The sequence below is a fragment of the Pinus tabuliformis genome, chromosome 7 (assembly GCF_031772625.1).
Source record: "Pinus tabuliformis cultivar Carrire ecotype Pingquan chromosome 7, CPIR1, whole genome shotgun sequence".
NCBI classification, from domain to species: domain Eukaryota; kingdom Viridiplantae; phylum Streptophyta; class Pinopsida; order Pinales; family Pinaceae; genus Pinus; species Pinus tabuliformis.
This window is the reverse complement of record NC_142293.1, coordinates 871,873,619-871,888,076: the sequence shown is the minus strand read 5'-3', so window position 1 is coordinate 871,888,076 and position 14,458 is coordinate 871,873,619. Positions and strand designations below refer to the sequence as shown.

The following is a 14,458-nucleotide window of genomic DNA, read 5'->3' as shown; positions in this document are numbered from 1 at the left end:
GTTCATATGTTATAAAACCCCAATCAACAAAGAATATAATATTTTACCCCATCCTTCTAATAGTTGGGAATTTTTTGATATATAAAAAGAGAACAAGCTCTAAACTTAGGGGCATGCAATCACTCTATCTAGCATCACCATTACAAGGACATGTATTATAAACAAGTGATCTTGTGTATGCAACAAAAGAGCAAATCTCTCAGCCTAAAGGCATGCAGTGATTAATTGACGTGCTTATAAATCTATAACAAGGATTTGAGATTGTATATCTAAGATAAGGGTGGATTTCTGTTTCCGTTGACGTTTCCGTATTTCTATTTCTAATGGTGCACACATGCCATTCCTCAACTACCTATTTTGCATTTCCCTTTCCAGTGTAAATGGTCCAGTCAATATTACAGAGATAATATTGTGGGCAGTCATTTTTTGTCAATTATAGAAATCAATCTTACATTGCATCAACAAAAAACATCCATGAGATAGCATACCCATGTATTCATAGGTTCTTACTTCTCTTTAGACTTCTAAACGCCTATAATTTATGATCACACCTTGCAGTTTCTCCTCCATCCAATTTTTACTCCCTTTCCACTATTAATAGCCTTCGCAACTTTCACACATATAATGAAGTTTATATAACCAATTGTTGGTTTTTGTTCTTATTTTTCAAATACTATCCTTCTATGATCCAAATCTCTGCAATTCATAGGTAGTCATATATCATTTCCACAAAAAGGGGCAAGTTTCTACCTCGGGTTCACCTATTTATCGATGGCGTGCCTGCTGCTATTCACAGGAATTCCTAGTATTCTACAGGGTTCATGACATACAAATTAAATCTAGGAGAAACAAACTACACAAGTGGTGACAGATCATGTAGCCAATCACTCCAGTTCCATGACGAAAGCACTGCAGGAATATCGCATAAAATGAGCACAAATTCTGGAATAAAACTTACAACTACACCAAATATGTTCACCACCAGCAGTGAGGTGACCTATAAGAGATGGGGGCAATCTCTGTTCTCAGATCCTCAATTGGACACATTTTTTTAGCCACCTAAGCATCAGAAACATTTTGGTACAACTGGGCAGAGTCAACAGCAAATATAATGGCGTGCACCCTGGAGGTTAGGGTTCACGCTCTAGCTGTTTCTTCTCCACAGGGGTTCAGGGCATCAAACCTTCACATTCTCTGGTTCATCGGGGTTACACCGAGATTGGATGCCTCCCTAAGGATGAAAATGAAGACTTTTTGCATCGTATGGCTGCGGGAGGGTATATTTTCTCAGGTCTTAATGGGTGCTCATCCTCAGCGAGAAACCATTGCCTTTCCTCAAGCCGGCCGCCAACTGATACTTTGGTATTTTCCTCGCTCTGCCTCTCATTTCATATAAGTCCTTTGGAATGTTATTTCGGCGTATGGAGGCCTCAACCTCCTACAGGAGTATCCTCCTACTTCAACACTGCTCTGCCCTTTCGCCAGGCCGCTCTCTGTGCAAGGTCGGGGGTATCTGTGTCTTCTGAGTACTTACAGGTGTCGTTGATCCAGCAGTTGAAGTTTAAGCTGATCCGATTCGAGAAGCAGTTGATCCCGAAATCTATAGTTCCAATTCCAGATATAGATCCTGAAGCATATGATCTCCTACTTATCCACCCGCTGTATAGCCCCCATCGACTTAGTATCCTGCATTAACAGATGTACAACACAAGCCGGTTCCTCTAGCGTCAAAAAAAGCAGCCCACCCATTTATTCAAACAGCCTGCAAGTAACGAAAAGCCAGGAAGCATCTAGGGTTCCTAAACACTCTAGAATGGTGTTTTCACAATCTGTGCTATGCATGCCCCTGTCAAGTTCTAGTTGGGTGTCCTGTTTCCAGATCTTGATAAAAATCCTTAGCAGGTAATCCAAGATCATTTTTGTGAATAGCTCATTCTCAGTATTATTTATCAAACTTCTAATTGAATCCTGCTGTGGCATACCATCATGTTATCAAGTGCTTCTAATACAATAGAAAAGTGTTAACAGATTCTTCAAATCTGGGAGATTATAAATCACAAAAGACTCTTCCATCACACTTAATACAAGACTACGAGGAGTAGCTCCTGGTTCATCTTCCACCAAAGGACCTTCTGTTTCCTTTAAAGAGGCAGCTAAAAGGAAACCTACAGCCCCTGCAGCTCAGCATCAAAATATCCTGGGACCATATAGTTGAACAAAGGGAAAATACTCCTGCAATGGAAATAAAGCTTCCTGAGGTAAAATCCCTGTTCTCTGTCCTTCAAGCGAAAGCTGTCATCTGCAGACTTGATGGCTTTTGGCCCAAACCAGAAGCACTCATCCAATGGATTGCTACAACTTGGACTCCTGACTTTGAGATTTTTCTATGTTCAAAAGGATTCTTTATAGTTCAGTTTGAAACAAAGAAGGACATGGAATATGCTTTAAATGCAGGGCCCTGGTTTTGGGGAAGAGTCGGGCTCTTCACTACTCCTTGGTTCCCTGAGTTTGATGCAAACTCTATGGTGGTATCCACAATGCCGGTTTGGGTCAGACTCCCAAATCTTCCACTCCCATTCTGGCATCACAAAGTTCTTGAAGATATTGGAAACACTCTGGGAAAATTAAAAAAAGTGGATATGGAAAGAGCAGAAAATGGTATCTTCACATATGCCAGAATATGTGTGGAGATCGACCTCAGCAAAGGACTTCCCGACCATATAAATTTGAAACATCAAAACTTTTTTTGGTCACAAGTTTTAGACTATGAAAATATGGCATTTAGGTGTCGTATTTGTTATCAAACAGGCCATTTACAACAATCATGCCCCCAGGCAAAGAAGAATCCCAAGAACAAGAAAAAACCAACAAATAGATCAAAAGGATGGCAGTTTTCAGAACAAGATCACTCTGAAGATGAAGAAGAAGATAAAAAAGAAAGCCTTGGCCAGAAGGAACAAGAGGAACAGTCTTGCAGGACAATGCCCAAGGAGGGGGCACCATGGTTCAACATACCATTGAACTGGTGCTTCAGGTTGAAAAGGGACCTGAAGACTCTATGACACTAGATGGATCTGGTGGCTCCAAAAGAGCACATGTATCAGAAAGTTCAGATTCTGACAAGGAGGTTCCTCATGAGAGACTAGATTTGGCTTTGGTTCTTGTTGAACCAAGTTCGGATGGTTGACAAAGAATGCACAAACGGAAAGGGAAAAAAACTATGCACTAGTCAGCAATAACTCTCTGTACATACTCTGTTATTTTTCTTTTTTTTAGGCATAATGTATGACAACCCCTCATGCCGCTACTCAGTACTTTTTTTGCTCTTTTATTGATCCTCTTTATTGGATCTCAGTTGCATACACACTAGATGTGTTTGCAAAGTGCAATTTTTATTTTTATTGATAAAAATTACAGGTTTTTTATGCAGGGAAAAAAAATCAGAAACAATTTGGTCTTTGTTAGTAGCAAAAAATTTCTGAGCTTTTACAAGGTTTTTACAGAGCAGTTGTGGAAGTTAAATCACTGTTTCAGACCGTTTCTGGGTGCATCCTGGCAATATCTTATCTTCTGATGCAATACATTCTCAAAAAAAAAAATGCTTGATACCTCCATACATTAGAGAAACATTTCATGTTATGATACAAAAATCCTTAAAATAATTTTTGCATCCAACATGTTAAAGCAAAATACTGGATTAGCTTCATATTCATAACAGGGGATTAACAAGGAAATCTTGTGAATAATGATTCATTTTATCTGATAATGGTTTAAGGTTATTCATGAATCACAGTCATACCAAAGCTTGCTCCAAAGAGGAAATTGGAGTTGGTAACCTTAGAGACTGAACCACTCCTGGCAAGGCACGTGAAATGCAACTTGCTACAGTCCTTTCAATCTCAGTTGACAAGCCACCTCCAGAAACAATCTTGTGAGGATACCCTCTTCCATTGACTGTTGAAAAATCATCAGCATCACTATCATCTCTACCATAGAGGTGAGCCACTGATGAACGTGTAATCCATTGGTCTAAAGCCATCCATGTAGTTGCAAATGGAGAAAGTTGCAGATATCAACATCACAAATTGAGAAAGCTGCAGATAATCAACATCACAAATTAATACACATTCAACACCCCATCATAATATTGCTTGTTAGTTGGCACTATCTAGCACTCACCTCCAAGCTGAAGCCATCCGGGGGATCATCATACCAGCACTCCTGTGCATTGTAAGCTTCTTCATCTGCAGTAGAAGGTAAACTTGTCCATACAGGTTGTGTTGAACCCAATTTTTCTACATCAATTTGGGTCTTTTGGGGATCTTGATCACCTGTACCAGGAACTATACAAATTCCTGCCCTGAAAGTTGTTATTAGGTGATGCAATCATGTTAGTTAATATCAACTGGGCCCAGGTGTAAATTTCTACCTTGAAAGCTGCTAAGAAAATCTCGTTGTAGGTTGACCATTTGTTTACCCTATAGACTAAACAAGTAATTATCGCATCATTATAGTTAAAAGAAAATCTCGTTGTACCTGCTTCACTGGCATCAACCTCTCCTGAAGCAACTGCATTTGCTGCTTCTGTTAGTGCCTTTGCAAAAGCCTCTGCTGCTTCAAGCCGGGAAGCCTTAACATTTTCCTCATTGAATTCTGCTCTAAAAGATTCCAAACTCTCAGCATCATTACCAAATGTTGCACTCTGGCTCATGCTCTCCAAGGAAGGCAAAGCAACAATTGATGACTTGTTTGAATTATCTAAATTCCTCTTCTTGGGATCTTCAATATGGTCACTTTGCTCCAATTTCTTTTCATCGGCCCATGTAACACTTCGGTTTAATTGTTTTACTCCTTGTGTCTTCAGGGCAGATCTCAATTTCATCACTTCTGACTTGTTCTCATTCTGTAAATCTAGTTTTCTTTCTAATTTTTTATCCTTTTGGTTCAGAGTCTCTTCTCTAATAACAATGGAACTTGTAGCACCATTCGAAGCAACATCAGCATGTGGTTCTCCAATAATTATAGTGCTGTGAAAATCAGACTCATTTCTAGGAGCTCCTCTTTTGAGAGAATTCTTACTTTTCTTAGGCCCTATAATCAAAGACAAGTTTTGAGTAAATAAATGAATAATATGCAATCCTACAAGAACCAGACTGCCCAAACTGCATTAATTAAAAACTCTAGAAAATAATGTCGACTAGGCACCAAGCATAAGATGTTCACAAAGTTACTTTCTGCCTAAGCCAAGTGTCAAACTCATACAAGTACTACTCCCATTACTACATTTTAACTTTGGCTAGAGGAAGATATATAAAATAAGTATCATTCACAGAAATGATAATCTTTGTTCAATAAAAACAAGCAGACAATTGTTTCTGGTTGCTTTAGTTTAGTAAGAAAAAATTGAAATGATCAAAACGTGAACATGTTCTCTCCTTGATGCTTCATCCAAAAAATATGTTAAAGATATACCTCTAGTTCTTCAGTGAGCTGGAGTCATATCAACAGTTTAAAAAAGTTTCCATTATCTGAAGGCCTTGTTCTATCACACGTTTCTAAGCCAACAATTAAGTAACTTCAAAGAGCTCAGAGATCAACAATATAAAACAAGTAGGAAAACAAAAAACCATGAGAAATCTGGAAATATGTTACCAGAAATGAGAAACAAAAAATGAAATGTGAAATGGATTCAGCATGGGAAATGAGATTCTGAGGTTTCACAATGAGAAACTTTTTACAGTTATTTTCAACACATCACAAGAATAACTGAAAGTTTTAATTATCAGCATTCATCATACAGAAACAATGTCTTAAACAATTTAAATTTCTAAAATTGAGAAGAGATATCACATTCAAATTTCATAATACATATTCAGAACAAAAATCAGCCATCCTCAATAGCATGATTCATATTATAACAAAGTTTGCAATGATGAAAATATCTAAAAATTCACTATACAGTTCATAAACTACCATATATTATGGATCTGTGATGCATATTGGTGATGGTTGTCTTTTATACCACGTCTTGATCTCCTTGCTTTTATTTGTCCACAATATAATCCTCTTGGCCTACTCACACAAGGAGCTACAAAGACATTGACGCCTTATCCAGCATCTGGGACCCCTTTGACAATTCACAATTAACCTTAGTTCTACAAAGGCAGATTGACACCTTATCCAACATCTGTGACCTTTGACAGTTCACAATTAACCTTCATATAACAAAGGTTATAAACTTCAATGTGTCTCAACAAGCTCTCACCAACTACCACTTCTACTTCCAAGGGAATGAGATTGTGATTATCAAGACCTACAAATACATGGGGGTTCAGTCATTAGGGCCTTGATTCACTTTGAGGCATGCTTTCTAGCCTAGTCTTAACAAGACATATGGTTCACTTGCCTGATTCAAGAGAGTGATTTCAACTCCACTTCCTAGAGATATCTTGTCTGAGATACACCTCTTGGAAACAATCATCAAACACATTGTCCTCTATGGCTCCAAGACCTGGGGAGCTAGCCTGCTTTGGGTTAACTGGGCTAAAACAGAGGTTATCCACACCCTTCTATTACAATGCATCATCCATAGCAAATGTATAGCTCCCCAGCCCATCATCCAAACAGAGTTCAGCGACCATCCTTTCAGCCTCAAGGCCATGTTTCGACTTGCCTCTATTCTTCACATAGTCTGAACCTTGTGAGAATTAATGTGAGGTACTCGCATAGTCTGAACCTTGTGAGAATTAATGTGAGGTACTCGCTCAAATCCACCTCATCAAGATGTCAACTTGAGGATACACAGAGGCAACGTCCCCTGTCACCTCTCACTTTATGGGTATACTTTGAATATAGCATATAACTCACAATAAAGGACACCTTGCATGCTGTCCAAAAACTGGCATACAATGTAACTCTCTTAACCCACCCATTTGGCTGGCAATTAACTCCTCAAAACTGGTATGTCATACATGTGCCAAAAGTATGAGAGCGTACCACCTTGTTAATATGGACACCCTCTCTTAAATGAGTATTACCACCATAGATGATGTAGGGCACAAACCCAAGGGTTAGCTCAACTAATTGTTGTCAATGTTGTTGCTAAGCATTAAACTAGTTCTGTGGCTAGTTCTATGTCAGTAGATGCTTGATTCAAATCACCATGTGATAGGCACCCCAATCTACACCAACAGGTTTACTAGAAATGCAATCCACATATGTGGAGAAGCATCCCTTGGGTTTTTGTGTGAAGTTTTCTTTTAAGGAAGGCAAAAATAAAAATAAAAAGGTAATGAAGAACACCCTTTATTAAATCTTTGTAACTCTTCATCTGCTAAGAATCACTACCAAAGGATAAATGAAAGAATCTCCAAACAAAGCACCTTTTCTTTTGTCGAAAGATAGCAAATAAAGAGTGTGCCCTCTTATTAATCTGCATTTTGCTTAAAGGAGACTAAAATGGACTTAAAAATAGGACACATGCAAGCATAAGAAAGGCACACTAATCTGCCAAGAATAACTGACACGGCATGCTAAATATGATCCAAGATGGAGCACTCTCATCCTGGCTGTTACAGCTGTGCTGAACTTATGTTAAAATCAGATCATAGCAGCACCCCAACTCCAATATTTGTGGCTTCTGGACACTCCTGTTAAAATGCAGCATTTAACATGTGAAAACAACCACATGTAACCCCTCAGTCTCCCTCTCCCTGTTAAATGGCACAGTCAACTTCCCAGAAAACAGTGCCCTTTTACCTGTCATAGAGTAAGTGCATTGCATATCTAAGAGACAACCACATGCCAACTCACTAAGGCACCCTCTGTTCCAATATCAGCAACAAGATACTGCTCATTAACATAACAGTGCCTCCTCTAATCTGGATTATGTAATGTTCCTAAACAGGAATACAAGTGATATACAAAGCATGCAAACAATCCAGCAATCAGAAAAACGAAATATACATTAAGCACCCATGGAAACAATAGAAATAGAGAACTGCTGAGCCATTTTATTACTTCTTCAGGAGCAAATACAATAGTAAAATAGAATGGTGCACCTGGGCTTGTCTCAATAGACAAGCATGACAAAACCTAGGTGAGAAAATGCTGAACTGAAGGCTGCTACAACTGTTGCACCAAACTGAACTGCGCTGCCCCAGAAAACTGTTCTGTCTGCTGACTTCGAAGGGCTGGAATCACTGCTTCCCGTGCTCAGAAAATTATGAGATTTCATCTCCTTGCTCCATGGCTTAAACCCATAAAGGAATTTGGCTGGTTTAGACTTTGGAAAATCGACCCGCTTGGAGCCCAGCTCCAGCTACAACTGCAAAATTCGGCCTGCTGGAATCTGCCTGTAAATCCTCCCGGAAATGGACCCAAAGTGCTGGGCTGACCTCTGCTATCAATCCCCTGCAAAATCCCACTGAATCTCCATTGGTTTGTGCATACCCCTTAGTTCACAGAATTCCCAAAAAGAGAGGGACACCTGAATGCCATAGCCCAATGATTGGTATGCCCTCCAGTTCTCCCCCAACAACTCCACATCAGTTGCAATCATGTCTGGATTCCCAACTGAGGAATGAATCGACTTCTTCCCCAGATCAATCAGCATTTGTTGTATCCTCACCACCTCATTCCAGGTGACCGCCATGTTGTTTGATTCTAATCTTTCCCAAAGGCTGAGCCAAGTCTATGGCTCTGATACCATTGTAATGTTCCTAAACAAGAATATAAGTGATATACAAAGCATGCAAACAATCCAGCAATCAGAAAAACGAAATATACATTAAGCACCCATGGAAACACTAGAAATAGAGAACTGTTGAGCCATTTTATTACTTCTTCAGGAGCAAATACAATAGTAAAATAGAATGGTGCACCTGGGCTTGTCTCAATGGACAAGCATGACAAAACCTAGGTGAGAAAATGTTGAACTGAAGGCTGCACCAAACTGAACTGTTGCACCAAACTGAACTGCGTTGCCCCAGAAAAATGTTCTGTCTATTGACATCGAAGGGCTGGAATCACTGCTTCCATGCTCAAAAAATTATGAGATTTCAGCTCCTTGCTCCTTGGCCTAAACCCAAAAAAACCTAGAAAGGAATTTGGTTGGTTTAGACTTCGGAAAATCGACCCCCTTGGAGCCCAACTTCAGCTGCAACTGCAAAATTCGGCCTGCTAGAAACTGCCTGTAAATCCTCCTGAAAACTCCTCCAAAATGTTGAGTTCACCCTTGCTATCCAACCCCTGACTTCCCGAATGAGCTCTTGGCCAAAATCACCTGCTCCCAAGCTCCACGAAAATCTGCTAAGTGGCCTCTGCGCTGTCCCTCAACCCAGCAATTCGAACTGCTGGAATGCTAGCTCAATTGGCTGCAAAACCCAGCAAGAATGTTGGTCTAGTGCTGCTACCTCAGCTCCCTAACTCCCCGACAAGCAGTATGATCTCTGTTGGCCTCAATCTCCCTCTACGTGTTTCCTGGCTACCCAAAAATACGCACTCCTTGCTCTGCGCTGGCTACTAGTACTATGTCACTGCTCGGAACTCCTGAAAATCCTTGTGGAACAGCCTCCCTAGGGCAGGCACGGATGGTCCCCCGAAGTAGAGGATGAATCTCCCACTTGAGAGACTCGTGGCTAAACAACCAGTTGACTCAGCTAAACAGCAGAGTGAACAGTTGAGTAGTTGTTTGCAAATGTCAAAGATGAAACCAAAATGAGAGTTGATCTCTCCTTATAGCTCCTTGGGCCTCCTTAGCCTCATGTGGGCCCCTCCATCCACCCATTCGATTTTCCCTCCAAGCATATCGAATGGCTAATTCGAACTCCCATGTGGGTGGCCCCCACATTCCACTAGCAGCTAAATAAAGTCGATTTGGCCCCTAAGTCCCTAAGTCGAAAGTGTGGGGTCCTCTTCCTTAGTCAAAAATGTCCAAAATTGTGTAGCAACACCCTATTACTAATGTGTTTGAGAACAGATATGACAATCCTCCCCTCCCGAATGTTGCTTGCTCTCAAGCAATTCAAAGCTGGGTGCTCCAATATGTGCTTACCCTCCCAGGTGGCATCCTCATCTAGCAAGTTCTTCTAGCGCACCAAGAACTCCCTGATGGTCCTGCTCCTCAGTTTCCTCTCCCTGCTCTCCAAAATGGCCTCCGGTTCCAACACCAAGTGGCCTTCATCATCTAGTGGGGGTAGATCAGCTACTGCTATCAGTTGTTGTCCCAACACCCTCTTAAGGCATCAGACATGAAAGACGTTGTGGATCTTACTCCCCTGAGGCAGCTCTAGCTCATAAGCCACCTCCACAACTCGTCTAATCAACCGGTAGGGCCCATAGAAGCGTGGTTGTATCTTCTCGGCCCCCTTCTGCTTCAGCGTGGACTGCTTGTACAATTGCAGCCAAGGATACACCAAGTCCCCCTCCTCAAAGTGTCTCTCTATCCTGTGCTGGTCTGCGTAAACTTCTGCTGATTTTGGGTTGTCACCAAATTATCCTTGAGAGACTTGAGGATATCTTGGTTCTCTTGGACCCAGTCTTTCGCCTTTGGGGCCCAGTTGTCTCCAAAAACAATATCAACAAAAAACAATGCATCATATCCATAAAGAGCACGAAAAGGAGTCATACCGATGGACATGTGGTGCATAGTGTTGTAGCAGTACTTGCCCAGATGCAACCACCGAATCCAAGACCTCTGCTGACCGGTCACATAGTTCCTCAAGTACCCCTCCAACCACTGATTAACTCTCTTCGTCTGGCCATCTGTCTGAGGGTGATAGCTGGTGCTAGGAGTGAGCTCCGTCCCAACCAGCCTGAAGAGTTCCTGCCAAAAGCCTCCCATGAATCTGTTGTCCCTGTCGCTCACTATGTTCTTAGGGAGCCCATGCAATCTGAAAATCTCCCGGAAGAACAGTTTTGCAACCTGTGCAGTCGTGTACCTGGTGGGGATGGCGAAGAAGTGGGCAAATTTGGTCAACCTGTCGACCACTACGTATATGCAATCCTTCCCCTGCACTGTGGGGAGCCCTGTGATGAAATCCATCGAAATACTTTCCCATTTCCCCTCCGGGATGGGAAGTGGTTGTAGCAATCCTACGGGGTGGGTCAGTTCCCCCTTGTTCCTCTGACAAGCCTCACACTCCCGTACGTGTTGCAGCACGTCCTCCTTGAGGCCCTTCCATGTGAATCTCTCTCGGACAGCCATATAAGTCTTCCAGAACCCCTGGTGCCCGGACAGTGGTGAATCATGTGCTGCCTAGAGTACCCTCTCCCTCAACTGCGAGTTGGGCACTAAGTAAATGTGCCCCTTGTAATAGATGACCTCATCCATCACACGGTAACACTCATCTGCATGGGTACCCTCCAATACCTCGCATGCCCTCCTGTCTTTGGAGTACTCCACCAACAACTAAGCCTTCCAATCATGGCAAATGCTCATGAGAGATAACCCAGCTGGTCTTCGAGATAGAGCATCGGCCACCACATTGTGCTTTCCCCGCACATACTCTATATCGAAGTCATAGGCCTGCACCTTGTTGACCCATCTTTGTTGCCTGTCATTGAGGCCCTGCTGCCCCATGAAATGTCGAAGACTGTTGTGATCAGTCTTCACTCACGTGCTCATGAGAGATAACCCAGCTGGTCTTCGAGATAGAGCATCGGCCACCACATTGTGCTTTCCCTGCACATACTCTATATCAAAGTCATAGGCCTGCACCTTGTTGACCCATCTTTGTTGCCTGTCATTGAGGCCTTGCTGCCCCATGAAATGTCGAAGACTGTTGTGATCAGTCTTCACTCGAAACCGGTTGCCCACCAAGTACTAGCGGAACTTGGCCAATGCATGCATAATGGCCAGCATCTCCTTGTCATATATGGAAAGCAATGGGATGCCCCTCCTGTGACAATACTGCTCCAACTCCTACCCCGGATGCATCACACTCCACCATGAATGGCTGGGAAAAATCTGGAAGTGCCAAAACAGGGCAACTGCTCATCACCTCCTTGAGGCGATCGAAGGCAACCTATGCTCCATCAGTCCATGCGAAGGCCCCCTTCTTGGTCAAGTCGGTCAAGGGTGTTGCCAGCTATGAGAACCCCTTGACAAACTTTTTGTAGTAGGTGCAAATACCCAAGAAGCCCCTCAACGTAGTCACATCTCGGGGTACTGGCCAATCCCGGATGGCCCGAATCTTCTCCTCGTGGACCTTCACCCCATCAACGCCAATGATATGCCCTAGGTAGAGCATCTCTGTCAACCCAAACTCGCACTTGGAGAGCTTGGCATAAAACTGTTGCTCCTCCAAAATGCGCAATACCTCCTCTAAGTGTTGGAGGTGCTCCTCCCATGTCCAGCTGTAAATCAAAATGTCATCGAAGAAAACTAGCACAAACCTCCTCAACTGTCCCCAGAAGACATGGTTCATGCATGACTAGAATGTGGTTGGAGCGTTGGTCAGCCCAAATGGCATGACCAGAAACTCAAAGTGCCCATAGTGGCACCGAAAAGTTGTCTTAGGGATATCTTGATCCCTCACCCTGATCTGGTGGTACCCTGAACGTAGATCAATCTTAGAGAAGTACTTGGCTCCTCTAAGCTCATCCATCAGCTCATCTATGCGGGAATGGGGTACCAGTTCTTTAGTGTTCCGAAGGGTTCCGTCCTTCTTCTTCACCAGCACCACTGAAGAAGCGAAAGGACTGGAACTTGGCCTGATATGGCCCAATGCTAGCAGCTCCTGGATGGCCTTCTCTATCTCATCCTTATAGGCTTTGGGATGCCTGTAAGGAGTGGTGATCACTGCCTGCACACCTGGCTCCAACTCAATAGTGTGCTCAAATCCTTTGTCTGGTGGTTGCCCTAGTGGAATGTCCCCAAACACTACTATGTATCTGTCCAGCAAGGCCTGTATGTCTACTGATGGTGGTTGAGCCTGTCCTCCAGCCTCTGAGATCCTCAGCTCAACTGCCCATGCAATGTCCCCATGTCGTAAATCTGCCTCCATCCTGTGGGCCGAAACTGTTTGAGGTGGATAAGACTGCATGCCTCTCAAGACTACTAGTTTGCCATCCGGCCCAATGAACTCCATCTCCGGCTTCCTCCAATCTGTCATGACTCGCCCAAGGGAATACAGCCACTGGACACCCATCACCACGTTGGTGTCTGGCACATCGACCACAAAGAAATGGTCTGTCATTGAGTAGTTCCCCATAACTACTGTCAAGGAGGGCACATATCTAGTGCACTGTATGGTACAGTCACCTGGTACTAGGACTGAGAAGCCCTCGAACTCTGTTGTGGTGAGGCCCCTCCTCTGGACCAACTAGGCATCTATGAAATTGTGGGTAGCCCCACTGTCCACTAGCACTGACACCCTCTGTCCCTGTACAATGCCTCTGATCCTCAGTGTCAAAAATTTGGGAATCCCGCATAAGGAAGCGAGAACTCCCCCTGTTGGGGCAAGGGATGCCCCACCCTGTGGAGGTGGTGGTGGTGGCCCTCTGTCTGTCGGACTCTCACCATCTGCCCCACCGCAATCCTACTCCACCTCGTCCTCCTGGTCACTATCAAAAAAAACCTCAATGTAGTGTGCTCTCCCAGCAGTGCACCGATGGCCTGGTGCCCAGGGCTCTCTGCATGTGAAGCACAGCTTCCTCCTCCGAAGGTCCTTCCGTGTCTCCTCATCTAACTGCCCCCTCCCCTATGTGGTCCTCTAAGGTGGAGGTCTAGTCTCATGCCCCTTTTGTGGGAAAGGGGTCCGTGCAGGAAATGGTGCTCTAGTCTTGGGGATGGCCCCCTGCAGATCTCTAGCACACAAGACTACTTCCTACAACGTGGAGGGTCTGCGTGACTTCACCAGTCCACACAGGGGCTCAAGCAAGCCCTCAATGAAGGTATACACCCTCCTTGCCTTGGATAGATCCGGGACCATCACTGACACCCACAGAAAATTGAGAAGTACTGCTCCGAGTTTCCTATTTGGTGCAGTTGAGTCAGCGCTCTAAAATGAGCCTTTGGATCCCTCTGATCAAATCGCTCCACCACCCTCCTGGTGAAGTCCTCATAAGAAACTACGTGGGCATGCCCTAGGGTGGTCAAGCCATGAAACCACCAATCATGGGCTTCCCCCTCCATGTGCAACGTGGCCATATTAATGGCTTCTTGCTCTGTCATCCGATTGAGTTGGAAGTAGGCATCCATCTTCTCAACCCAAGCCCTAGTCGTGCACTTGGCAGTGACATCGAAAGTAGGGAAATACATCCTCCCTATGGTCCTCTGCAGCTTGTAGTTCTGGGTCCCTTGTCCTCCATACCCCTTGTCCTTCTCACTCTACTTGAGCTTGCAGTAATCTCTAAAGGAGAGGGCTTCTTTAAAGTCTTCATCCATAGACTGCCACTCTCTGAAGTAATCTCCCATCTAAGGGGGGTCTTCCTCCCTTGCAGGCTCGATTTGTGC

General features: G+C 43.6%; 1 protein-coding gene across 1 annotated transcript in view; it reads right to left on the bottom strand.

The window, feature by feature from the left end:
- LOC149250401 (RNA polymerase II subunit B1 CTD phosphatase RPAP2-like protein) overlaps window positions 1–14,458 on the bottom strand; it is a 183,102-nt gene that overhangs the window by 128,359 nt on the left and 40,285 nt on the right. The window contains exons 2-4 of the mRNA XM_089459068.1: window positions 4,537–5,091; window positions 4,180–4,355; window positions 3,800–4,063 (exon numbers count right to left, since the gene is read on the bottom strand). Coding sequence (XP_089315194.1) covers window positions 3,800–4,063; window positions 4,180–4,355; window positions 4,537–5,091 — 995 coding nt within the window. The remainder of the gene's footprint in view (window positions 1–3,799; window positions 4,064–4,179; window positions 4,356–4,536; window positions 5,092–14,458) is intronic.